Raw genomic sequence first — 27,109 nt, 5'->3', positions numbered from 1 at the left:
CAAGTTCTGCCACATGGCCATCTCATCATTCCCCCCACAGTCCCACAAGGGAGCGATGTTCATGCTTATCTTGGACATACAACTTGCTCCACAACCTCAGGAGGTTTTCCTGGTCTCAGTTCCAAGCCCAGCCCCTCACTTCTTTGGCTGCCCTGTCCATTTATTTACACATGAGGCTCCCGTTAGCCTCAGTGGCCTTTGCAGGAGAAGCAGAGGGCCCAGGAGCCACCCAAAGGACGCCTGAGGGAGAGTGGTCCTCAGGAGGACCTCTTTGGAACTCAGGCAGCAGAGGCTCTGCCAGGGTCCCGTCGCTGTTTTTGTTTTTGTTTTTTTCATTGTAAAATATACATCCCATAAAACTTAACCATCTTAACCATTTTTAACTGTGCATTTCAGTGGTCTTACACACATACATGGTTGTATGGTCATGATCATCTGTCTCCAGGACTCTTCATCTTGCAAAACTGAGCTCTGTTCCCATTCAGCACTCACCTCCCTCCCCTCCCCGAGCCCTGGGCACACACACTGTTCGACTTGCCGCCTCTCTGATTACTGGTTTCTGAGTATGAGTGGAATTGTGCAGTGTTTGTGCGACTGGCTTCTTTCCCTCAGCATAATGTCTTCAGTCTTCGTCTGTGTTGTTGCATGTGTCAGGATTCCCTTCCTTTTTAAGGCTGAATACTCTCCTATTGTTTAGATATATCACACTTGGCTTATTCATTCATCTGTTCCTGGACACTTGGGTTGTATCCACTATGTTTTAGCCATGGCAAATAATGCTCCTGTGGACATCGGTGTGTAAATGTCTGTCCACGTCACCACTTTCGGTTCTTTTGGGTACATACCTAGAAGTGGAATTGCCCATAGCGGTTGTTTCTGAGTTAAGTCTAGAAAGGTGATAGGGGTGTGGCATTCAGGGTCCCATTCATGACGGTTGAGGGGAGAGGGTAGTGGGGATGGCTTATGGTTCCAGGCTGTGTGCAGGGTGTGAGGAAGACCTCCCACCTGGGCCTACCTCCAAGTGCTCAGGGTTGCTCTGAGAAGGAATGACATGCCCATTTCAGTCGCATTTCTGTGTCTTTGAGGAGAAGCTGTGTCTTCCATTCGGCACCATTTTTTCCCTCATGATCAGTGATGTACTGGTGTCCCAGAATGGGTGCAGTGTGATCTGCGGGAAGTCTGTGCTCAGAACTTCCATAGGGAATGAATGAACCAGCAGGTGCACGTCAGTAGGACAGGCTGACGGCGGCTCTCTGGTGTCTGGCTACTGGTGTCCCCCCATCCATCCCGTGGCACCCCAGCAGGCACACAGCCTTCCTCTCCTACCAGCCGAGTGGTGAGCTTCCCGGCCTGCCCTGAGTCCTCCCTGTCTCAGCCCCGCTCCTTCCCACAGCCACATCTCTTCCTGCCCCTCACCATGTCGCTGCCTGAGGCTGGCCAGCGCCCACAGAGCTGTCTCCCTGCCTCAGCTGTGTGTTCACTTCTGCACAGCAGAATGAGCTATTTAAAACGACAGTCTGACCCTGTCACTCTGAGCTGAGCGTGGCCTGGGGTGGCCTGCTGGGAGGTGTCCTCACCTTGTCTGGCACTCTGTGCACGCTGCTCCGCTCTCTGCCCAGCCCTTTACTTCTGCTGCTCCTGGGTCCTTGCCTCCCCAGCTTGCCCAGAGGACTCCTGCTTACTCTCCAGGCATCCTTGCAGACGCCCTCTGTCATCCTCCTAGGGGCCCCAGAGCATCCTGAGTGTCACAGCCCTGCCTGCTACACCCTTTGAAGCTCTCTCATCACGTGTCTGCTTGCCTGGCCAGGCCAAGAGCACCTTCAAGGCCACAGGCATGCTGTGTGTTGCTATGCTGTGTGTCTATCTGTGTGTTGCTGTGAGTGGCAGCTGAGAGTGTGGTAAAAGAGCCAGTGCGTAGGTCAGGCGCAGTGGCACCCACCTGTAATCCCAACACTTTGGGAGGCCGAGGCGGGCAGATCATCTGAGGTTGGGAGTTTGAGACCAGCCTGACCAACATGGAGAAACTCTATCTCTACTAAAAATGCAAAATTAGCCGGGCATGGTGGCACATGCCTGTAATCCCAGTTACTCAGGAGACTGAGGCAGGAGAATCGCTTGAACCCAGTAAGCAGAGGTTGTGGTGAGCCAAGTTCATGCCATTGCACTCCAGCCTGGAGTGCAAAAAAAAAAAGAGTCAGTGCTTGTAATCAGGCTGCCTGGGCCCCAAATCCAGCTGTGTGACCTCAGGTAGATTAGCTGAGCTCTCTGTGCCTTAGCTGCTTGTAAAAGGGCTGAAGTGCAGTAACACATTCTGAGCTCACTGCTACCTCAACCTCCTGGGTTCAAACAATTTTTGTGCCTCAACCTCCCCAGTAGCCATGTCTACAGGCATGCGCCACCACACCTGGCTAATTTTTGTGTTTTTAGCAGAGGCAGGGTTTTTCCATGTTGGCCAGGCTGGCCTTGAGCTCTTGGCCTCAAGTGATTCACCCGCCTGGCCTCCCAAAGTGTTGGGATTACAGGCGTCAGCCACTGTTCCCGGCCAAGAATTTCTTAATAAATAAAATAGTGCCTGATCGGCCTCACTGAGGCTGCGAAGAACCAGCTCTTCCTAGTCCATCTTCAGCAAAGTTCCTACAGCAAGCAGGAGGGCCTGTGGGATCTTCTTTGGGAGTAACAGGTTGGGGAGGAGGATCCCAGAGGCCTCATCTTACACTTGGGGTCAGTGGGGGAGGTGCAGTTCAAGGCAGTCTTGGAGGCCACCGGCAGGAGGCTGAGAACCCAGGGAGCTGATAGGGGCTTAGAAAGTGAGGCTTCCTCACAGGGCCTCTGGGGTCTGTGGGGAGAGGCAGGGGTGTGAAATTCTGGCAGTATTAGTAGATGTGCAGTTGGATGGGGGGATTGCTAGGCATGCCTGAAAAGGAGAAGGCAGGCCCCCCTGCACCCCAGCGATCAGTGAAGCTTCGGGTCAAAGTGGATTTTGAGGCCAGATCCAGCTTCAGGGCCCGGGGTCCCAGACATTGATCGGTGTTGATGCATCACTAGAGGGGGTGGTATCTGCTCTCTTTTCCTCAGCCTGGCGCAATTCCAGAGCTGTGCCAAGGGGAGGTGGAAGTAGAGCCCATGCAAGGCTGTGCGGAGCAGGAGGTGGCTGCTGCAGGGACCTGTGGCAGGAAGGCCCGGGGTGGGAGGAGTGGGGGATCTAGGGAGCGTGCACCACAGCCAGGCCCCTGGTGGGCCTGGGCCTAGGCTGGCTGCCTGCTGACTGCCTGTGATAGCCTGTCCCTCTCTCACAGGTGGGTGCTTGGCAAGTGTGTCCTCACCCCATCTCAGGCACCGGAGGGGCAGAGGGTAGAATTTACATCCATCTAGGTCTAACTTTTGAGGCTTCTGTGGCAAGTAGTTAGTGCCACATTGGCCCCAGGGCAGATGCTTTGCACATAGCCTCTCTCCTGTCCTCAGAGCATCTGTGGGCTCAATGGCACTGTCCCCTGTACAGGTGTGTCCTGTGGTGCACAGAGAAGTGGCTTACCCAGCTGCGCTGCAGGGTGCTACAGAGGAACCCCAGTTCCAGCCCCAGGCCAGCAGGGTAGGGGAGCAGTTTGGCAGGGGCTGGAACTAGGGTTCCTGAGGGAATCCGCTAAGCCTGGGCTGCTCCTGCAGGGAGGGGCGCAGCAGTGAGGGTGATCAGGAGTCAGAGGGCAGTAATGCATCAGAGCCTTAGGGCTTCTTCCCTGGCCTCTCCCACCAAATATCACCCCCTTTTAAAAAGGGATTCTGGGTGACAAAAGCTAATATTTAAGGGAGGGTGGACAGGCTCTTCCCTGCAGCTATTCCTGGGTCCTGCACATCGGCTTCCTGCAGGTCCCAAGACACCACACATCACATTTACTCTGTGTCTGTGAGAGGCCTAGCATTTGTTTAGGATGGCCAGAGTCTACAGCTCATCTCTGATTTGAAGGGGCTGCTGATAAATAAAGCAAAGCCTGTGGGTTAGAGGATCCATGTTTCCCACCGTGGAAAAGGACTTTATGGCCTTGTAGGTGAGCATGTTTTATTTTGATAGCTATGCATTTATTTTCATGGGTACTAGGAAAAAGTATAACCCACCAAATATCACCCAAGTCCAGGTATTATTGCTTAAGACAAGAGTGAAATAGAAAAAGAAAGGAAAGGGCAATCAAAACGATTCGATGGCATCTGGAGCCCTGCCTGACAGCAGTCTCGGCCAGGCTTCCTCCCGCACCAGCACCAGGACACATGAGGCCCTCCAGGAGCTGTCCAGTGGAGGACACGTGTCCCTAAGCGGGGAGGGGCAGGGAGGCTCAAGAAGTTTGACTGGTGGGACTTGGTACTTGATCTCAGTTGTTTCGCCAGTACATGTACTGTATTTTTTATTACTTTTGTTTTATTTATTGTAGCCATTAAATTTTTCAGCAACGTTCTCCCGGTTTTCAGCAGCCGGTGAACTTTGATGTCATTATAGCACATTTTCTCCCTTACAGTTTGTCCTAAAGCCTATTACAGATGAAGGGTACAGCACAGCAGGCCTGATACACCAGTGTCAGAAGTGAGGTCTTCAGTGGCCTGGGGTCTGTGGACCTGTGGGGTGGCAGGACTGGAACTGTCAGTGCTGGTGGTGGAACTTGTCAGAGGGTATGCAGGAGAACAGCAGTTGTTGACGCAACTTCTCAACTGTAGCAAAAGCAGTGGATTTTTTTTGCTGTGTTGCTGGGAGGGAACAGTACTGGATGCCAAGTGGGGCAGTTCATGCCACTAGCAAGTGCTGCTGGGTTAAGGAGAATGATGGGATGCACCTGGGAGGCAGACCAGGGCATTAATGGCTTGTGCCTGTAATCCCAGCACTTTGGGAGGACAAGTTGGGCCAATCACCTGAGGTCAGGAGTTCAAGGCCAGCCTGGCCAACATGGTGAAACCCTGTCTCTACTAAAAATACAAAAGCATTAGCTGGGCAAGGTAGTGCACACCTGTAATCCCAGCTGCTCGTGAGGCTGAGGTCGGAAGATGGCTTGAGCCCGGGACGCGGAGGTTGCAGTGAGCTGAGTTCACATGCCACTGCACTCCATACTGGGTGACAGAGTAAGACCCTGTCTCAAAAACAAACAACCAACCAGCCTTAGAAAGTGGCTGGCTCTGATGTGGTGGGAACAAAAGGTAAACGAAGGCTTCAACAAGCAGCCCACAGAGCCAGATGTGCCTCTGTGTGCTACTGGGAACCAGGAGAGAGAGGGTAAACTCGGGACCGTGCTTGCGTGTGCCTCCTTTCGTGTTTTCCGATGGCAAACTTTGCAAACAAGCTTAACCCGATGCTCACCCAGGCATGATTGTCTTGGTGTGTTGTTTCTGATGTCGAACCTTAAATGTTACCTGTTTAGGAAGTGCAGTCTGAAACAACAGTGGTAAGTTGACTTCTTGCCTCTAGAGGTGCTACTGAAATAAACTAGGAAAGTGGGAATGTTGGAGAACGTGTCATTCTGAGATTTGGTGTATAACAGCAGCAGGAGAGCCCTGAGTGGGTCCTGCACTGCCTGTGAAGTGGGGGAAACTTAACTTGCTTTTGAGGCTGTTCTGAATTGAGATTGTTATCAGCTGGCAGTGCTGGGCACAGGGACATGGGACTGACAGCTGAGTTTGTCTTCTCAGGCTACGGCTTCTGTACTGTACCTGTGTCCTAGAAGAACCCACAGCTCCTAGAGAAGGATCTAGGCTCTGCCACCATCTTGGCCATGTCTGGTCGACATGTTTGGGCTCAGGCTCAGGCTCAGTGTTCTCATGAGCCTGGGGGCATTGTTACCCTCTGGCATCTGTCACCTTCTGACCATGTAGGCGCAGTCTATGAGATATAGGACTTTGTGATGGAGTGGTGGTCTTCTTGTGAGATTGGAATATGAACTGCTGCAAGATGGCCCACCTCATTCTTGGCCATTTGTTTGCAACTTTGGGGCTGTGGCACAGTGTGCCGTGCGAGGGCCACAGGCTGGGAAGCCAGCAGATGGGAAGCAGCTAGGCTCTGGAACCCTGTCCAGGGCCTCACTTTGCCCAAGCCACCTGGAGGAGTTTTGGAAGACCTTACTCCAGGTCCTGTCACTCCTGTTCCTTTGTGAAGAGGGGAAGGGAGCAGTGTGGAAGAGGGGCTAGATCTGCTCTTGCCTCTTCCACTTCAACCCCACATCCTGCCCAACATCCCAGGAACATCCCCACCCTGTGCCGGCATGTTCCTGAAGGAATGTAACCTGCTCCAGGTAGAGCAACAGTAGCATTGACATATGCCTGTCTGAGTTAGAGCTGGGTGTGGCGGCGTGCAACCGAGTTCTCTGCATCTCTCCATGCAAGGAGGTGGCCCACGCGTGCGCTTGTTGGCTGAGGCTGTGATCAGCAGTTGTGGGCAGTATGGCTTCAGTGCCAGTCCTAGGAAATTATTTATGAATGTCTGTGCCAGATCCTCTCTCTCGCCTGACTGGCCTTCAGAGTCAGACTCGCCTGACTCTGCCATACCTGTGCAGAGGCAAGGGAAACGTAAGGAGGGCAGGATAACAGCTCTGACGCCACGTGGGGTTGCTTTCTAGGACCCTTGGCAGGGCACAGCAGATTGAGCTGCTTTCTCCCTCCCTTTTGTGATGGGGTCATTCACTGTAGCCAAGAGCCAAAAACAGTTGAAGCATGGCTGGGCACAGTGGCTTGCCTGTAATCAGCAGTTGGGGAAGCTGAGGCGGGAGGATCACTTGAGCCCAGGAGGTCGAAGCTGCAGTGAGCTGCAATGGTGCCACTGCACTCCAATCTGGGCAAGAGAGCAAGACCCTGTCTCAAGAAAAACAAAAAGAAAACAGTTGAGGCAGTACCAGTTGCCATGCAAGTATCTGAACTCTCTTGGAGTAAAGTGTAACACCTGGGAATTGATTCCTAAGGAAAAAATGAGAGAAGGAAGCATGTTTGAAGATGTTCATTCCAATACTGGTTGCAGTAGGAGAACCTAGAAAGAAATGAACTGCCCAGCAATCAGAGAAGGTTAAGGGAATTATGATACATTAATAGAGCATTTAGCTGTTAGACATGAGCTTGAAGATTATGTAGCAACAAGAAGTGTTAAATGAAAAAAGAATGCAGTATCTGTGATGCAGTTACATAATTGTTACTGGCACTGGACTAAGATGGGAAAGTCACCCAGGAAAGCATTGCTGTTGGGGGAGTGAAGGGCTTGAGTTGGCTCTGCACTTTGTTCTGTGCAGAGCTTGGCCTCTGGGGTCAGACCTGAGCACTGGTCTCCATTCTTGGGTCTGCTGGACACTCTGAGCCTGTAGCCACCACAGGATGTCATCCCTTCCTGAGTCTCCAGGTGTCCATTTGTGCAATGACAATGCTCATCTCACCTCCTGAGGCTGCTGGGGTTTACGACGGCACACATCTGACAACAGCCATGGTTCAGTAGATGCTCTCAGAGGAGAGGAAGACCACAGGGGCAGGGCGAGGAGCACAGGCACCATCAGGTCACCAGGTCCCTTCTTGCTTCCCTCGGTGTGCTCGGTCAGCACAGCATTAGGCCCAATGTGGTGAGACTGTCTAGACAGTCACAGAGCTGGAAAGAGGTGCGCACGTGTCACAAGTTGGGTTTGAGGAGGGCTGGGGTCCACCATCTCAGGGCTTTGAAACTGGAGTCCAACGCAGTGGCACCTACCAGAGGTGACTCCTGGACTGCAGGCTTTCCTACACAGGGGTGCTGCCTCTGCTCCTGGAGCGTGAATTCGCAGTGAGGGAGGAAGGATCTGGGGTTGGGGCCTGAGGATCCCCAAGTGGAGGAAGTTGAGACTGTAGAGGGGCCATCGGCAGGAGCAGAGTTCAGGAGGAAGGAGCAGCCCTGGGTTCGAGGAACTGCTCTGAGAGGTGAGGCCGAGGCAGGCTGATGGGTCCCTGGCTTTGGTGACAGGTTCCCTGGGCAGAGCCGTTTTGGTGTGGTGACAGGTAGGGTTCAGAGCCAGCACTTTTTAATGCTGCCATAGGGTGTAGTAAAAACATGCATTCCTGCTCTTAATTGCACTGTTGGATTTTCTGTGACTGTGGTTGACTGTCAGCACTTGTGTGGTGAAGATGAAGGTGAGGGAAACCAGAATTTTTTTTAAGTTTAAAAAAAAAAAAAGTTTAAAATGTTGACGAGGTGCTGTTAGCAAATGAAGAAAGTTCTGGTTTTTTCCCCCCTCTTCATCTTCACCATGGTGAAAAATGAACCTTCTCCATGTCCAGTGGTCTGCCACCTCTCCAGGCCACTTCAGTGCCTCTCCTAGAACCCAGCTGAGACCCAGCCTTGCCTTGGACATGTCGTGACAGGGAGCACGAGTCTCGCTGCAGGGTGTCCTCTGGCATTTAGCCCAGACCAAATCATGGCCTCTCAGGTTGGTTTCGCTGCCCCTTCCGCACTTGTGAGATGTGCGTGGTTCAGGTCCACAGCAGGAAGTACTGGTGAGATCTGCTCCACCCCACTTGGGGCTTGACTAGGGCCACTGCTGTGTGGCTGGACTTTCCCCAGAGCCACCAGGGCCTGCCTAGCCCTTAGTGGAAAAGGAAGGAAGTGGTTGATTTGGTTCTCGGTGGCAAGTGGCCTCAGGAGCCCTGGTGGCCCTTGAGTGTGCCTTCACTGTAGCCAGCAGATAACACAGGCTTCTACCAGCAAGCTTCCACTCTCCCTGCCTTGCCACACTGTGCCGCCACTGTATGGATAATCCCATCACTGAGTTACCACAGTGGATTGTTATGTTTAATTTCCACATTGCTTTAATTCGTGGCTTTGCAAAAATCTCACGTGGCTTCCCTTCTCCTTCCTTATATAACCATTTGGAATAGCTTTAGGGTTGCCAAGAAGGTAAACTGGAGAAAATTTTTGTGGTCATATTAACTTCCAGGACCTCTGCATTGAAAACGAAGGCTCTCTCAAAACGTTTTGAGCCCTGCTGAGCAAACATGTTTGCCTGAGAGAGTAGCAGAGCCAGTGCCACCACTGACCACAGCTTTGGAGGGACAGGAGAGGTGGCCTTCTGTCTAACAGCATCTCCAGGACCCACTCAGAGATGGCACCCTTGGCCTGGACTTTGATGGAGCTTTGTGAGGACCACCGAGAGTCACTGTGTTCTCGTGATCCTCTGGGATGGCCAGTGCAGGTGACAGCTGACAATGGGACGAAGCGTATTTGCTCTCTAGGTGTTGACTTGCCACAGAGGGAGACCCCTGAGATGTTTGTGATATTGGAGTAAACATGGTGGCCAGCAGCTGTGAATGAGGGACTTCATCCTCCCATCATTTGCATTTATCAAGTACCTGCTACTTGCCAGGCACTGTTCTAGGCACTTAGGAGGCAACAGTGAACAAAACCAAGGTCCCTGCACCTGAGGAGCAGACCTGTAGGTGGAGACTGGACCACAGGTGAGAAAGCAGGTGTGTTGCAGATAGTGAGAGGTAAAGAAAGTCTGAGCAGATGTGTGGGCAGGTGGGGGGAGGAGCTCTGTGAGCCAGATGACCAGGGGAGGAGCTCTCTTGTCCCTCCCCACCTCTCCCTTGCTGGAAAGGGCTTGCTTTCCAGACCTGTTGAATGGTGAGGTGGTGATTTAGCCCTGCCCTCTGCACAGTATGGGACAGAGGGTGTCGATGAAACATGCAGTGACTTCGGATAGGCACCTCGGCATCAGGTTGCTGGGTCTGTGAGATGTCATTGAGGGCCGTAGGAGGATTTGTTCTTTTCTCCTTGCAGGCTATGGGCTGGTGGCCCTCCTGGGGGCCAGGTGCTGGTGTTTGGATTGGTGGGCGTCAGTTGCCTGCGTGGTCCACCTACAGAATTCGGCCAGTCCTGTGGGAGGTTCGGCTGTGAGTTGGGGGGAGGGGGTGGTGTGCAACTTGTTATTTTTGTTGACTTGTGTTTTTAAAACAGAGGGTTGAGTGATGCCACCTTTGGAAAAGTTGCATTCCAGGGCAGTGGTTTGTAAGGCAGTTGATTGGAACCAAGACAGCCATCATCTGCCCTTAGAAAATGTCCACAGTGCAATAACTGGTCATCGGTCCAGCCCGCAGAAGCTACTCAAGTCCTTGTTGGAGCTGAAGTAGAATTATCTTAGAAACACCGGCTTTGGGGTTTAGAAGAAGGGAGGTGCCGTTTTGGCCAGGAGCTCTGGGAGCCAAGTGGATGAAGGTGGGGACACTGGTTATGGAGCTGGTGATAGGCTCTACATGTCATGCCTAGGTGAGCAAGTGAGACCTGCTGCTGAACTTCTATTTGGAAGGGACACGTGTGGCCTGATTTGCTAACATCCTCTGGGAGCTCCCCAGCCTCTTCCAGGTACCATTGTCCCTGACAATGGGCATTGCTGGTTGGTGGCGGTACGTCCCCCACCAGCCTGGTATTTCCTGTCCTTTCATCCTGTTGTGATTTGTCTGGACCCTGTCACACCACTGTTGGGAGGGGCCTTCTCTGAGATTGGCATAGGACAGGACAGGGCCCCACAGCTGTGTCTGGTGGGCTCTGTGGGGTCGTGGTGTGGACTCTGCAGTTCCCTCCTGCAGAGGGAACTTGGGCACATCACACCGCCTTGGGGTTTACAGTTATCAGAGGGACTGGATGACGTCACACCTGGGAGGGGCTCTGTAAAGCAAGGTGCAGGTGGTGCCAGGAGTGTTACCGGGGAACCTCTGATTGGCTGGCCACAGAAGTAGGGGTCAGGGCTGCAGCTAGGCACAAGCTTGGCAGCTGGTGCCAAGCAGAGCCTTGGTACCTCTGCCCATCATCCCTGTGGGACTGGGCCCCCTTGAGGGCTTGTTGGAATGCAGCTTCTGATGCAGGAGGTCGGCGGGGCCGGGGGGGAGGTGGGGATTGTGCGTTTGGAAGCAGCTCCCCGGTGATGCCAGTGCTATTGACCCCTAGGCCACACTTGAATAGGATGGATCTAGATCAGCTGTCTAGGGGGAAAAGTCAGGATTTCAGACAGATTCCTCACTGTAGGAGCCTAATTCCCACAGGAGAAAACCATGCTGAGTTAGGAGGGGAAAGAATCTGTCAGACGCAGCGTGGCTGCTTTCAGGTCAGGAGGATGGATCCAGCATCATGCTTGCACCGTGTTTTCAGGAGAGCAGACTGTTGTTTGCCCAAGACTTTGCAGATGTCTGCAGTTGCCGGCCTTTTCTGGAGTGTAGGAAGTTGGTCTCCAGTATGACCAAACCCTACAGGTAGGCATACAAGGGTGTTTGTGTGTAAATTCAGCCTTAGGAAGTGGCTTGGTGGCTGTTTGGCATTTTATTTCACAGCTCATAGGACACTGTGACCCAGCTTCAGCTACAGCTTTTTTCCAAAGCTACAATTAGGATGCCTAATCCATGCAGTGCACAAGTGTTTGTGGGGGCATGCAGAGTGTCCCAGAAGGAAAAAGCAGGTGCCTACTGATGCCTGCAGGAGTCTGGTCTGAGATGGGGAGTACCTTGTGTGCATTCTCAAGTGTGTCTTTCAGTCCTTACAGTCCCTCTGAGATCCTAGGCATGATAGTCATTCTCCTTCTACTGAGGAGAGAAAGAGCCTCCGCAAAGGGCCCACCCTCCCTCTCCAGGGAGGACAAACCCAGGTGGCGTCTGGTTCCCCTCTCTCTAACAAAGAAGCAGTCCTTCTCTCCGCCTGCCATCCCTCCTACTTTTTTAGGACCTGTTGCATCTGTCTGCCTCCATGGGTTTTTTGTTTTTTTAATAGCTTTATTTATTTATTTACTTACTTACTTTTTATTTTGAGAAAGTCTTGCTCTGTGGCCCAGGCTGGAGTGCAGTGGTGCAATCTCAGCTCACTGCAACCTCCACCTCCCGGGTTCAAGTGATTCTCATGCCTCAGCCTCCCGAGTAGCTGGGATTACAGGCACCCGCCACCACGCCTGGCTAATTTTTTTGTATTTTTAGTAGAGACAGGGTTTCACCATGTTGCCCAAGCTGGTCTCAAATTCCTGGCCTCAGGTGATCCACCCGCCTCTGCCTCCCAAAGTGCTGGGATTACAGGCGTGGGCTGCTGCGCCTGACATTAATAGCTTTATTGAGGTATAATTGACATACAATAAATTGCGCATATTACAAGAATACAATTTGATAAATTTTAACTTGTAAGTACATCAGTAACAACATCACTACAATGAGGGTAGCAAAGAAAGGAAGTCGAATTAAAGCAGGGGAGGCAGATAACATTTGAAAATCTGTGTAATTAACCATGTTACAAGGCCAGAAATGAAAAGCCTTATAATCATCCCAGTACATGCAGGAAAAGCATTTGACAAAATCGGACATCCATTCCTGATGAAACCTCTCAGCAAACTAGGAGTAGAAGAGGAGTTTCTTCACTGTCCTTTTCCACTGTGTAGATATGCAGATTTGCCTCATCCTAAAGTCTCCTGTGTCACAGTGGAGCAGGGAGGCAGGTGTGTGCTGGCTGCATGGGGTAGCAGGTTAGGTTAGTAATTAATCTGTGGCCAGCTGGCACCCTGGCTTCTTGGATGGGAAAGTGGCTTAATACCTGTTGGGGGTGGGGGGGTATCTGTGGTCTCAGGGGAGACCATGGTGTGGCAAGACCCCAGTGCCATGCAGGGTGCTGGCACCATGCCCAGGCAGTGGGTGCTGCCTGTCTGCCTCTTTCCAGTAGCGAGACTCATCAACTGAGTACTCCTGCTGGGGAAGCTTCAGAGTGCCCTTGTCCTCCCCAGCCCCATCCAGGGCAGGAGAGTGCAGACACGCTTCTCAGTGAGCAGTGAAGCACAGTGCACATTGCATCACTGTGTGTTGTAGAGGTGGCCGGGGCTCATGTTGAAGCTGTTTTCAGACCTTGTTTTGTGGGGCTCTCAGAGGGTCTGGGCCGTGGGGAGCGAGGGGCTGCTTTGCCAACCCCTCCCCCTCCTCCACAACCCTGACAGCTTCGCCATCTGTTTCTGTAGGATGAGGTGGTCTCTAAGATCATGGAATTCACACACAGTAGGTTATTTTTAACAACCTTTACAAATATAGTCTAGAAAATATACATGTAGAAAAGTGTACAAGTCCCAAGTTTTACAGTTGAATGAACATTTATGAGCACATTTGAGAAACCCAGTCCACCCAGGTCAAGGAACAGAGCCTTTCCCCTGAAGCCATCCTCAACGTCCTCTCCTAGTCACTTTCTGCCTGCCACTACCCTGACTGCTCTCACCATCCAGAAGTGTTGCCTGCTTTTGACCTTTTAATCCAGCACAAAAAAAAAAAAAAAATGTGTTTTTTTGTGTTTGGCTGTTTGACTCGACATTGTTTTGAGATTTGTCTTTGAGGTTATGTGTAGCAGCAGTTTGTTCATCCGACATTGAACGGACAGACCGTGATTTATTTATTCAGCGTTCTGTTGGTGGCCGCGTGGGCTGTTTTCAGTTGGGGCTGTTCTGAATACAGCTGCTCTGAGTGCATTTCTGTTGATGCTGCCTGGAGTGGAATTGCTGGATCATAGCGTGAGTGTCCATCCTTAAATGGCGGTTAACATGGGATCCACAGAGTCACCAGCCTGTTCCATGGGTTTCAGTGTCCTTGGTTCTCTCCATCATGGCCCTTGTTGCAGGAATACCCACTGAGAAGGCCCCAGTGCCCACTTCTGTCCCTCCAGCTCCACACAGAGCCCAGGAGCTGTGGAGAAAGGGGTGGCCCTGGACCTGAGCCAAGTGTAGTCCTCCCCTGGGGTTTCCTGGCAGCCTGGGTGAGAGCCTCAGTGGCATTGTATCTGTTGCTTCTGTTCTTGACCTTGGCTGTCTGTCTATTCCTCTGGGTCAGTACGCAGGGATCCTAACGCCCCCTCCCAGCATCCAGCGGGCCTGGAGTTTGGTGGAGCACCTGTGTGTAATCGGTGCTCAGAGAGCATTTGATGACTTGTCTTGGGGAATTCTAGAATGTCATTAGTTCTCAGGATCTTACAGCAGCCCAGTGGGACAGGCAGGCGAGGGGCTGCTCTCCTTTGGCTTCCTCTCTCAATGGGCCTCTGAGGCTGCCTCCAGGTGCCGTGCTGGGCACTGCCCTGCCTGAACAGATCTTACAGACCACAGAGCAGCCCAGCAGAAAGTGCAGTGTGCCGGCCCTCGTGGCCTGGCCCCTTGGGGCGGGCGTGGTCTCCAGCACACCATTCATGATCTACAGATACCATCTTGTGGTTTTCTCATGCTCTCAGAGGAGGAACTGGGCTCCACTCAGTGATGGGTCTTGCATCAGTGCTGGATGCCAGGTGCAGTCCCTGCTACAGCTAAGCACGGCTCCACCGTCAGGTCCTTGTCTGCCCAGCCTCAGCTAGGTTCTTCCAGGCGGCGGCACAGGGTGTGCTGTTGTGTGCATCTCTGTGCTTGGCAGTCTCTTGAAGGTTGTTCCCTGTTGATTCCTGAAAAGCTGGCTCGTTCTTATTTGGGCTCTGTCTTTGGCAGAACATATATGGGCCGAGCACTGTGTGTGTGTTTCCCCCGAGGATGTTGGGTCATTTCCAGTCCTCTGCAGCTGGCATTCTTATCGGCTGCTCCTAGAAGAGAGAGGCTGGGAGGGAGAAGCCCCCACCCAGCATGCTATCACCAGGGCTCCACTTGGCTTCCCACTGCTCCAGTTCTATCCGCGTAGCAACGAATCAATTTACAGATGAACTTTGAGAGCTCTTGTGCCTTCACAAAGGGCCAAATGGCAGTAAGAATTGTAAGTTCTGCAGACCTGAAGCAGAGGTCAGGAGAGTCTAGGTTGGTACTTTTGTTGGGAAGAGCTGCTAAAACAGAAAGTGGGAGGGAAGGATGCTGTGGGGGCAGTGGCTGTGGAGAGCAGCGCTGCCTGCCTCCTGGCTTCCTCTGCAGGTTTCTCTTGCTGCAGAGGTCAGGCATGCCTACTGATGGAGCTCCCACTTCTGCCCCAAGCCCTGGGCTTCCTCTTTCTGAGTTGCTCGTGGGGTTCAGTCAGGGCTCCGCGTACTGCCTGTGCTCAGGTAGCATTTCCCGTCCCCTGGGCCAAGTTGTAGCGTGCAGTTGCATACTCAAGCAAGCATTACAGGAGCTTTGGCTGCAGGACAGGGAGGGCCACATGGACGTGACAGACCACTCAGGTGGCCGGCTGCTCCTGGGAGTAGCAGGAGGGCCCCAGCAGGAAGTGTTTTTCAAGTGGTGAACTTGGTGGCTGTGGCTGAGACATGCACCCTCCCATCATTGTTCCTCCCAGTGTCATTCTTCCTCTGAGAAGCTGTGAACTTGAGGCTTTGCCCCTGGGGTTTGAGGCTCCCATGAGGTCCCCTCAGAGGAAAGTGCCTTCACCAGGCAGAGCCTGGTGGACCTGCACCAGCCCCAAGAGACTGAGCGGAGAGTGCAGGGTGACGACTGCCCGAGGGGGAGCGCAGCAGCACCCCTCGGGGGATACAGGTGCCGCCTCTTGCACTGACTTGCACTAGAGGCAGTTTGGCTCCCAGCTGCCTAGGAACATGTGCAGAATTTGTCAGAAGCAGGAAGACTTCGTGTGGCGGGAACCAAATCACAGACACACACTCTCCCAGCAAAGCCCTGTTTGATTCACCCGTGTGTCCTCAGCAGACACGACTGTGTGTTGGGGGTTGGGGGGTGGGCGAGGTGACTCAGCCGCGGACGGCATTAGAATGCTTAGCACATTGAAGGCAGACTGTCTGCTTCTGGGTGCCATCTGTGGCGTGTTTGGGTTTGGAAGGACAGCTTGCTTGCTGATGAACACTTCCACAGTCTTTTGAGCTAAGTAGTTTTTGTAAATTACTGTCTAGACCATTCTGCATTAAAAAAAAAAAAACCGACAACTTCCCCATTGTTGGTTTTAAAAGTGAACCATTTTTTACAGGTGCTTTGCCACTGAGGCCTCAGCGGGGGCTGTTTTGAACCCGAGGAGCAGGTTATGTGGGCTCTGGGGCACGGGTGCGGGCCCACAGGCTGCCAGGGCAGTGCTGCCCACTGTCCAGGGTGGTCAGGAAGGCTGGCCGGACACTGAGGTGGGGGAGTACAGAACTGCTGCAGTCCGTGCTCCATGTGCGCTGTTCCCGGGGCCAGCCCGGTGGGGAGCGGGCTCCAGTGCCATCTGAAGTCCTGCTGTGGTGGCCCTTGCGTGCCTGGGTCACCCTGGCCCTGCCTCTCAGGCATCCTGGGGGCAAGGCAGATACAACACGGATACCTTGGAGGTGGCCCCATGTGGGTTCAAGGAACTGTTTGTAACCTGTGCATTTCACTGCAGGGGCACCCCAGGAGAGTCTTTGCAGAGTGCTGACATCACCACAGGCTAGTGGCACCTGGTACCCTTCACCCCACCCACTCAAAGCACTAGATGGGCCCTGTGTGTTTCGTAGGCATGTCAGGCTAGTGGAAGGCCAGGCCTCACCATCTTCTAACTGTGTGGTCTACCAGGGACCTCCATTACCTTCCTGGCCCTCAGTTGCCTTATCTGTAGAGCGCGTTCATGAGGACGAAGTGAAAGAACTTGGCCCAAGGGCAACCCACCAGTGATGGGCCTGTGCGAGTTGTGCCCCTTTGGGCCTGTCCAGGCTCGGCACCCTTGGGTCTATGGGTTGGTCAGACCTTGGGCAGCACAGGGTTTCCCCTTTGCCACCACAGCTGCACTCCCAAGAGGCTGGGGATCTCAGGCGGGGTGGGACTAGCTCAGATGTGGAGAAAATGGAGAGGCAAGCCGAGGGGCTGCTGGTACTCAAAACTCAGTCTCAGTTCCTTGTTTCAGACCAGGGCTGGAAATCCCCAGCAGTAATTACTCAAGGCCTGGGGGTTTTACGTACGCACCCCTGTAATAAAGCAAGGAAGAGGCTGGTCAGTAGCGGGTCCACTCCACTGAGCAGGCCCCAGCTTTGCACTCAGACCCAGTGATCCTCTTCACAGGAGAAAAACTCGGACACATGCCGCAGCCCAATTAAAATATTTGCCAACAGGAGTTTGGTTTGAAAGGTGATTCCACGTGCCCTGTCGTAGGTAGGTTTTCAGAAGAGTCTAGTCTTCTGGACTCTGGAGAGGTCAGAGGTATCACTGGGTTTCACAGGGCCACAGAGGAGTGCTGCCGGCTGGCCTTTGGGGGAAACCATGGAAAGAAAGTTCTGAGTGGCCATGTCCTATGTATGACTCAGCTGTGCCCAGAGCCATAGGATGTGGATCACAGATGGGAGGGAGGCAGTGCTGACTGGGGCTGGGCAGGGTGTGGAGTGACGGCTGTCCCTTCCCTGGGTTACTGTTGGCTCGTTGTTATGTTTCTCCCCTTCTGGGAGAGAGTGACCTAGCCCCCGCCCCTTCTTGCCGACTCCTCCCTCCTGGTCTGGGCCACTTGAGGGTCTGTCTTCTCTGTGGTGGTGGCTGTCCTGGGCTCCTTCCTGGTGCAGGTCAGGCCTCTCCCTGCAGGAAGGAACTGTCGACCTAGCGCGTACCCCTGGTTCAGGCTCTCTGTGGCTTCCTTTAGAAGAGAGGCATGAGGATACCTGAGAATTGGACCGGGGTGGACAGCTGGCACGGGCACTCAGAGCTCCCCTCTCCAGCCCCAGGGGTGCCTGCTGTTTCCGTACCAAGTCTGTTAAGCAGCAGCCCAGTACCAGGGTAGGGGAGCTTGGTGGGGGGCTCCTCAGGTCTCACCAGATAGCTGGTGTTGTGCAGTTCGAATCAGTTAGGAGGCTCGAGACTTGAGGCAGGCTCACGTGGAGGGAGGTGGCATCCTACCTAGCCCTTGGTCCTTTCTGCCTCACTCAGGGGCCAGACAGTGGACAGCGAAGCCAGTATGAGGAGGTGGAAACAGCTATTTGCTCACTTCCCCTTTAGATGGCTGCCAGTCCTTCTAGATCGGTGAACTCTCCCAAACAAATGCTAGGAAATAGATGTATTTTCTCATCTTTATTTGTGACAAATTTCAAGCATAAAAGTAGAGAAAGGTAACCATCCTGCTTCAGTAGATAGCTGCTTACAGCCATGTGACTTTGTTTCACCTGTCCCCCTCCTGTCACTCACCCTACGGGATGTTTCTGTAGCAAATTCCAGATTGTATTATTTCTTCAGGAACATGTCACTGAAAGACGAGGCTGCGTGGTGGGTCTTTAATAGCTCACACAGAGTGTGGCATGCTGCGAAGTCGCACACAGGGTTCCCCACTGCTCCCAGGGTGTGGGAGAATGAGGTGTCTCATGCAGCTCCAGGCGTCTTACCCCGGGTTGTTTTTGGGGGTTGCGGGCCCTTCCTTCGGGTTTTTTTTTTGGTTTTCCGGCCCCCCTTCTTTCTTCCCTTTTCTTTTGGGTTGACCGGCCCTTTTCCCCGTTGGGCCGGCTGGAATTGTGGCTTAGCACAGGCTGTGGGGCTCTCAAGGGACAAAGGTGCCAGCCTTTCTGGAAGCCTTTTTTGTTTTGTTTTGTTTTGGGTTTTTGGGTGTTTTGTGTGTTTTTTTTTGTCATTTGTTTGTTTTTTGAGATGGAGTCTTGCTCTGTCGCCCAGGCTGGAGTGCAGTGGCGTGATCTCGGCTCACTGCAACCTCCGCCTCCCGGGTTTGAGCAATTCTCCTGCCTCAGCCTCCCGAGTAGCTGGGACTACAGGTGCACATTACCACGCCCGTGGAAGCCTTTCTAAGTTCTCATATGGAAGGATGACCACAAAAGAGCCCTGGGATAGCCAGACCTCCTGTGGTCTTGGGTGAGAAGTTGTCCCCTCCACGCCCCCATCCGTGTGTTCCTGGGGAATCCCTGAGGTGTGGGGCACCTGTGTGCTGAGGGCTGTGCTGGTGGTCCCCGGTTCACCCTCTGCCTGGATGCAAACCATTCTTCCTCGGTATCTATGCTAGCTGTGATGCCTGTGGCCTGAGACCAGGCCTCCCCGCTTCATTTCTCTGAGATTCCAGAAGGACGAGATTAACATTCACATTCCTATTGGCCTATGTGTACCTGATCATGCCTCATGGATTTCCATTCTAAGACCTGAAAATGTTCGGTGTGACAGTGGAGTCAGTTCCATCAACATTCATGTCCCCAGCGGCTGGGCTGGACCTACATGTATACCTGTGCCACACCTGGTCCCACCTGCTAACTTCCTGCCCTGCCTGCCTTTGGAGCAGGCACCTCAGGGAGGTCCCACCTGCTTCCAGAGTGCTTCCTGCTGCATTTACCCCTGCCCTTCTCCTAGTAGCTACATGGAGGTTCTGCTGTCGACACCCCCCACCCCCACCCAACACCCTCGCCCTTCACAGGCACTTCCCACAGCAATGAAGAGGCCAAACTGAAGCAAGTGAAGTGGGCAGGGGCAGTTGTGTTGGTAGAAAGGGGAGGCAACGCCTGTGTTCGCTGGTGGTTAAGGAAGGTCAGACCCATCTGCATCTATTGAGGGGTCCCTAGTGGAGAAGTGAGAGGCTGCACTTCCTGATGGGATTCCTGCCGCTTTGGGAAAGCCACTTGGCAGGTGTTTTGAGAGGTTTTTTTCGACTGGGAATAAATTCCAAGGGAGAATCCAAAGGATGAGGGGGCCTCAGATGTGCCAGGCTATTCCTGACAGCAAGAGGCTGCAATTGGCCATCGGGCCACAGACGTGGCCCTGGCAAGCCCGAAGAGCTGCCCTAAAGCCATCCTTTGAGGCTGTCATCTGGAGTGGCTCCCCATGTGGAGTCAAAACTGTCTGTGCTGAGATTAGGATGTAGTGTACTTCCCCAGATAGATGGACAGGTGCCAAGGGCATCCCAGAAACAGGGCAAGGGCAGGTGGTCTGTGGGGGCAGTGGCTAAGGGGCATAGAAGACAGCTTGTGAAGGAGCCGCCTTGGGTCTTTTTGGTCTGCTTTTCCTCCCGATGTCCTTACCCCTGGCCCCTTCCCTGCCGTAAGGCTTTGATGCTGTCTGGCCAGCTCCCTACCCATTCTTCTCCAGCTCTTTTCTGCTTTTCAGCATGGAGGTCAGTCTCCAGCCCAGGTGGACACAGCTCGTTCTGCTACATCCTTTTTTGACCTCCCTGGGAGGCCACCTTAGGTGCTGCCCTCACCCTGTGGCCTGCCTCCCTGCCCTGAGGGTTCATGCTGGACTTCAGGCCTGGAGTCAGAGCGGTAGCCTCCCCTCAGCCACATACAAGTCCTGGTGCCTCTGCCACCCACAGGGCCACCTCCGTGAGAGTGGGAGACCTGCCACTCCTGGGTAGGGGGTGAGTTGCTTGTTAAGGCAGGGTCCCCAGGGCCAGGGTCAGAAGTCAGCTCATGTTTTGCTCCTATGGGACCAACACCAATTGGGTGCTAAGTGTTCCTTGGGACAGACCGTGGCCATCTATAAAGAGGCTCTGTGGAGCATTCTGGCTCAGTGTGCCTGGGCTCGAGGGCAAGGGGTCCGGGCCAGTCCCTTTGCAGGGATTCCTCGCTGCATTGCTCAGTGTCTGCCTCCTGGGCCTGGGAGGCCTATGTCTGGAATGCCCAGGTGGCTCTCCCCACACAGTGCTCAGGCTGCTTGACATCAAGACCCCAGAGGTCGCAGGGCAGGACAGTCTCATCTTGCCCCCATCCTTAGCTCTGCTGACATCACTGACTGCCTTCTGCTGGCTCCGGGGAGTGGCCGCATTGGGCACTCACCCTCTCTCTGTGTCTTACACAACATACACTTAATATCTCAGGCTCTAGGGCTCAGAAGTCAGGTCCAGTCTCACTGGGCTGGGATCCAGGCAGCAGCGGGCTGTGCTCCTCTCTGGAGGATCCGTTTCCTGCCCTGCCAGGTGTTGGCAGAGTTCATCTGTTTATGGCGTAGGATTGTAGGTTTCTAGCACCTTACAGGTACAGCAGACGGGCTCCTCTACTCCTCAGGTGAGCGGCTCACACGCTGGGGACAGAAAGGGGACTGCCAAGGATGTAGCATTTCCCTTGGGGCTCCTAGAGGCTCAAGGCCTCTCTGCACACACTTAAGCATGGTTCATGAGGCAGGGGAGGGGCCAGGGGTGAGGATACCCAGTCACAGGGCCCTCAGACCTTCGCCTGGTGTCCCCAGCTCCCACACAACTTCCAGGAGACTCTTGGGGCTGGCTGTTGGTTCAGCAGTGATTTCTGGGGCACCAGCTCAGTGCCAGACCCTGGGGTTGCCCAGGTGTTCTGTCTCCTCCCTCCTTTCTGGCAGCAGGATGGTGTCTGCCCAAGGACAAGAACACTTTGTGCCACTAGGCTAGCTGGGCCTGGGCAGTGTTCTGCTCTGCAAGGACTGCTGCTTCAGGAGTATGTGGGGAACCAAGGCTCCAAATATACCAGGGTGAGGTCAACAGGGTGGAGGTGAAGCCATGTGGCAAGCCCAGGGACTGAGTCGGTGCTGGAGTGCCTGGGCCAGGGTGTGGTTGGCCTTGCTATCTGTCTGGGACTGGCCTCCTAACGGCGTAGTCCTCCCCTGCACTGATCCCTGCCCGTTGCATGAGGAGTGCGGACAGGACTGCATCTCCTCTCTCATCACCCACCCACCCCCACCATGATGCAGCTTGAAGCAGGGTTTTCAGGGTCATTTGGAGCCCTGAATGAGAACATTGCAAGGCCGTTGTTGCCAAGGAGCAAATGGGCCCATTGGCAGAGGGGCAGCTTTGTGGGAGCTCTGCAGGGACTGCTGTCGTGGCTCTGTGGTCACTCTGCAACTTTACACCCAGAGGAGACAACACAGGGGAAGGGAGGGAGGGGCAGTGGCTGCCTTGCCCTGGAAGTGGGGCAGAAGAGTAGAAAAGCCAGAATCCATGAGGCCAGCAGAATTAACAGCCCTCAAGGACGTCCACATTCTAGTCCTGGAGCCCAGGCATGTGGTACTGTACATGACAGATGTGACTAAGGGAACAGTCTGGAGATGGGGGGATGATCCGAGATCATCTGAGCAGGCCCTGCCTAGTCAGGGAGTCCTTAGAGATGGCACCTATCTTGGCTGGGTCAGAGAGATGCCGGGCGAGAACTCGGCCTGTAGCTGGCATAAGGGGAGGGGCTGTGAGCTGGATGCAGTGCCCTCCAGAAGCTGGGAATGGCTTCGGATGACAACCAGCAAGAAAATGGGCCTCATTCCTGCAGTGTAGAGAGCTGAACTTGGCCAGACGCGGTGGCTCACGCCTGTAATCCCAGCACTTTGGGAGGCCGAGGAGGGTGGATCACCTGAGGTCAGGAGTTCCAGACCAGCCTTCGACATGGTGAAACCCCCATCCCTACTAAAAAAATACAAAAATTAGCTGGGCGTGGTGGCGGGCGCCTATAATCCCAGCTACTCGGGAGGCTGAGGCAGGAGAATTGCTTGAACCCAGGAGGCGGAGGTTGCAGTGAGCTGAGATCATGCCATTGCACTCTAGCCTGGGCGACAAGAGGAAAACTTCGTCTCAAAAAAATAAATAAATAAGAGCTGAACTCTGCTAACACCTGAAGGAGCAGGAAATGGATCCTCCAGAGAGGATCCCAGCCCAGTAAGACCGAGACCTGACTTCTGAGCCCTAGAGCCTGAGATGATAAATGTGTGCTGTGTAAGATGCTGAGTTTACAATCACGTGTTATGGAAACTCATGCCACGCAGTCTTGGCAAGGATGTGGCCTGCAGCCTCCCTGGGGGCGAGGTGACCACCCTGCATGGATGTGAAGCCGCGGCTCACCCACAGCTGTCTGTGCATTAGCCCAGAATCAAGTCTGTCACTGCCATCAGTTGCAGCCTTGTTTTGTAATGGCGAACCGAAAGTGCCTAAGTGTCCCACAATATTCAAGTCGGGCCTTCCCCACTCTGGAAGGGATGGTGAGCCAAATGAAGGGCTCTGTTTGAGGCTAGACATTGCTGATGTTAAGTCAGAAAAGGCAAGAACCACTGTCAGTTTGGTTTTAAAATATGTGACAAGTGTAGATATATACACCTGTATACACAAGGGATATTTTTGGGAAAAAATGCAAGGTAATGCTACAGTAGCTGGGTCAGAGATGCCCATTTCCTTGTGTGCCCTTTTACGCTGTTTTAATTTGTATCATGTGCCTGCTTAACTCCTTTATCATGTTGGGGTGGGGGTGGGGGGGGAGTTGTGTAATCTACTCACTGTGGTTTCCTCAGGGCCCCTGGGTTCCCGCCTGCCAGCCAGCCCACCAGAAACCTGTAGCTGCTGGAGGTGGCGGTTGAGCGGTAGGAATTCTTGGTGTAACAATTAAAGGAGTTAGTAATGTGTGGGAAGTGCTTAGAACAAGGTGTGGCTCCTAGCAAGATCCTAAAAGGGTGGGATTACTCGGTCATGGGATGTGTTCATGTTTCACTCTGCCAGATAAAGTCCAGCTGTTCCCAAAGTCGGCTGTACCCCTAGAAGTACCTAGTATTGTCAGTGGGGTGCGTGTATCATATAGCCATTTGTGGGTTCAGTTTGAGTTTTCCTAATTATTGATAAAGCTGAGAAGCTGAGCATTAGCGCTGACATTTCATTGCACAGTGCCTGTTCCTGTCTTGTAGCCACTGTGCGCTGGGCTCCTGGTCAGCTGCACTGCTGCACAGGCATTCTCTGTGTGTTCCAGATACAGCTCCTTGGGGCTTGTGGTCTATGCCTTCTCCCACTTTGTGACTTTCTGCTCTCTTTATGGTGTCTTTGGATTCAAATTGACTGGTTTATTATGTATTGAATTTTTTTTTTTTTTAACGGAGTCTTGCTCTGTCACCCAGGCTGGAGTGCAGTGGCGTGGTCTTGGCTCACTGCAACCTCTGCCTCCCGGGTTCAAGCAGTTCTCATGCCTCAGCCTCCCGAGCAGCTGGGACTACAGGCGCATGCCAGCACACCCAGCTAATTTTTTTATTTTTAGTACAGATGGGGTTTCACTGTGTTCGCCAGGCTGGTCTCAAACTCCTGATCTCGTGATCCGCCCTCGTCGGCCTCCCAAAGTGCTGAGATTACAGGCGTGAGCCACCGCGCCCAGCCTATGTATTGATCTTTTAAGCTTTGTGGATTTTATTTGATGAATTCTTCAGTGTCTCCTCTCCCACTCCCATCAGATGGCAGAGTAGAGGTCATTTTAAGTATCAGGAGCAGCTCTTGTTTCACAAGCATCCTGGGTTTCAGCAGGTGGGTGGATATGTACCATGTACACTGGAGGGTTTGGAGCAGACCGCACACCACACACTGGAGGAGGTCGGACAGCGGGTGAGGATGAGCACTGGGTGCCAGGTTGGCCTGGGGAGCAGGTAGGAGACTACATGGAGTGGGGGCTTCAGTGCTGCCAGCTCCTCTTGCTCTGGGGTTGGGGAGAGACTGGAGCAGGCTGGGGTAGGGTGTCCCAGCCTCCCAGGGGAGAAGGGCAGGAACCTGACAAATGGCTTTTTCTTTATTTCCACAGATCCGGAACATGGTGGCGGTGCTGGAAGTCATCTCCAGCCTGGAGAAATACCCCATTACCAAAGAGGCACTTGAGGTGAGTATCCCAGACCTCCGCATTTGGGAGTGCAGAATGGGGGACAGGGGACGGCACCAACCCAGTACCTTCCCCAGCTTCTAGGAGCGTGTGTCTTTGCTTCAGAGGACCAAGAGAGGCGGTGTGCCCTCACAGCTTGTGCCCCGTGATCTTGCTCTCCTGTGGCCACTGCAGTGACCAAGTGGCATTAATCCCATCCTGCATGCCCAGCACACTTCATGGGCACGTGGGCACGTGGGGACATGGGGACATCAGGAGAGGTGTGCTTGGGGGAGGCTCCAGTGAGAGGCGCCATCCCCAACCCTCCACTTGAAGCAGACCCTCTGTGCTGCCGCCTTGGCCACAGCACCCTCTCATCCAGAAAGCCTCCCTGGCAGTGTCCTTACAGTGGCCTTGACAGTCCACAGCCCCCTGGCACCAGGAGCCTGCGGGACAGCACTGCTGAGAAGCCACCTGGGACCCTGAAGGTCTGGGGACTAGGTTTGAGAATTTATATTGTCACAAAGGACCGGAAATCCCCAGGAGTTTTGTGCCAGGGAGGCTGGCAGTTTAGGGCTCAGTGGGAACCAGGTCATTTCATTGTCAGGGCCATTTCCCACCATTTCTGGCTCAGCTCATGGGGAAGTCCCTGTCCCGAAAGTATGTCATCATCTCTCTTTCTGGTTGTAGGAAACACGACTTGGGAAGCTCATCAACGACGTCCGCAAGAAAACCAAGAACGAGGAGCTCGCCAAGCGGGCCAAGAAGCTGCTGCGGAGCTGGCAGAAGCTCATCGAGCCAGCACACCAGCATGAGGCAGCGCTGCGGGGGCTGGCGGGGGCCACTGGCTCTGCCAACGGGGGTGCACACAACTGCCGGCCGGAGGTGGGGGCGGCTGGCCCGCCCAGGAGCATCCATGACCTGAAGAGCCGCAATGACCTCCAGAGGCTGCCCGGGCAGCGGCTGGACAGGCTGGGCAGCCGCAAGCGCCGGGGTGACCAGCGTGACCTCGGCCACCCAGGGCCGCCACCTAAGGTCTCCAAAGCTAGCCACGACCCCCTGGTCCCCAACTCATCCCCCCTCCCTACCAATGGCATCAGTGGGAGTCCAGAGAGCTTCCCCGGCTCCCTGGATGGCAGTGGGCATGCAGGCCCAGAGGGCGGCCGCCTGGAGCGTGGCGAGAATGACAAGCACAGTGGCAAGATCCCCATCAACGCTGTGCGGCCGCACACCAGCTCCCCGGGCCTGGGCAAGCCCCCTGGACCCTGCTTGCAGCCAAAGGCTTCGGTGCTGCAGCAGTTGGACAGGGTGGATGAGACTCCGGGGCCTCCCCACCCCAAGGGGCCCCCTCGCTGCTCTTTCAGTCCTCGGAACTCACGGCATGAGGGCTCCTTTGCCCGGCAGCAGAGCTTGTATGCACCCAAGGGCTCCGTGCCCAGCCCCTCACCGCGGCCCCAGGCGCTCGATGCCACACAGGTGCCGTCACCGCTTCCACTGGCACAGCCGTCCACACCCCCTGTACGGCGGCTTGAGCTGCTGCCCAGTGCGGAAAGCCCAGTGCGCTGGCTTGAGCAGCCGGAAAGCCACCAGCGGCTGGCGGGGCCAGGCTGCAAGGCAGGGCTGTCCCCAGCCGAGCCCCTCCTGTCCCGGGCGGGCTTCTCCCCAGACTCCTCCAAGGCGGACAGTGACGCTGCCTCCTCAGGGGGCTCGGACAGTAAAAAGAAGAAGAGGTACCGGCCTCGAGATTACACGGTTAACTTGGACGGGCAGGTGGCTGAGGCGGGCGTCAAGCCTGTCCGGTTAAAAGAGCGGAAGCTCACCTTTGACCCCATGACAAGACAGATCAAACCTCTGACCCAGAAAGAGCCAGTGCGGGCAGACAGCCCTGTGCACATGGAGCAGCAGTCCAGGACAGAGCTGGACAAGCAGGAGGCCAAGGCCAGCCTCCAGAGCCCCTTTGAACAGACGAACTGGAAGGAGCTGTCACGCAACGAGATCATCCAGTCCTACCTGAGCCGGCAGAGCAGCCTGCTCTCATCGTCGGGCGCGCAGACCCCGGGGGCTCACCACTTCATGTCTGAGTACCTGAAGCAGGAGGAGAGCACCCGGCAAGGGGCCAGGCAGCTGCACGTGCTGGTGCCTCAAAGCCCGCCCACAGACCTCCCCGGGCTGACCCGGGATATCACACAGGACGATCTCGACAGAATCCAGGCCAGCCAGTGGCCGGGGGTGAACGGGTGTCAGGACACACAGGGTAACTGGTATGACTGGACGCAGTGCATATCGCTTGATCCGCACGGCGATGACGGGCGCTTGAACATTCTGCCTTATGTCTGTTTGGACTGACCGGCCCGTCAGCCACGAAGTGCATTCCCATCTTGCAGAAGCCGGGCGGGCGGGCAGGCAGGTGGGCGGGTGGCCGGGGCCCAGCTGCCTCCTGCGCTGGGAACTCGGGGAGTCCGGCGGACAGCGGGTGAGGATGAGCACTGGGTGCCAGGTTGGCCTGGGGAGCAGGTAGGAGACTACATGGAGTGGGGGCTTCAGTGCTGCCAGCTCCTCTTGCTCTGGGGTTGGGGAGAGACTGGAGCAGGCTGGGGTAGGGTGTCCCAGCCTCCCAGGGGAGAAGGGCAGGAACCTGACAAATGGCTTTTTCTTTATTTCCACAGATCCGGAACATGGTGGCGGTGCTGGAAGTCATCTCCAGCCTGGAGAAATACCCCATTACCAAAGAGGCACTTGAGGTGAGTATCCCAGACC

At 54.4% G+C, this 27,109-nt stretch overlaps 1 protein-coding gene across 2 annotated transcripts in view; it reads left to right on the top strand.

The window, feature by feature from the left end:
• The window catches only part of MED26 (mediator complex subunit 26), a 54,396-nt gene extending 27,558 nt beyond the window's left edge, over positions 1-26,838 (top strand). For both annotated transcript variants that reach the window (XM_011989895.1, XM_011989887.1), the window contains exons 2-3: positions 24,299-24,373; positions 25,043-26,838. In XM_011989895.1, coding sequence (XP_011845285.1) covers positions 24,308-24,373; positions 25,043-26,698 — 1,722 coding nt within the window. In that variant the 5' untranslated portion in view covers positions 24,299-24,307 and the 3' untranslated portion in view covers positions 26,699-26,838. The remainder of the gene's footprint in view (positions 1-24,298; positions 24,374-25,042) is intronic.
• The last annotated feature ends 271 nt before the right edge of the window (positions 26,839-27,109 follow it).

The sequence above is a fragment of the Mandrillus leucophaeus genome, unplaced genomic scaffold (genome assembly GCF_000951045.1).
Source record: "Mandrillus leucophaeus isolate KB7577 unplaced genomic scaffold, Mleu.le_1.0 Scaffold11, whole genome shotgun sequence".
In the NCBI taxonomy this organism is placed as follows: domain Eukaryota; kingdom Metazoa; phylum Chordata; class Mammalia; order Primates; family Cercopithecidae; genus Mandrillus; species Mandrillus leucophaeus.
Note: the sequence above shows the minus strand (reverse complement) of the source record. Positions and strands in the feature narration are given on the sequence as shown.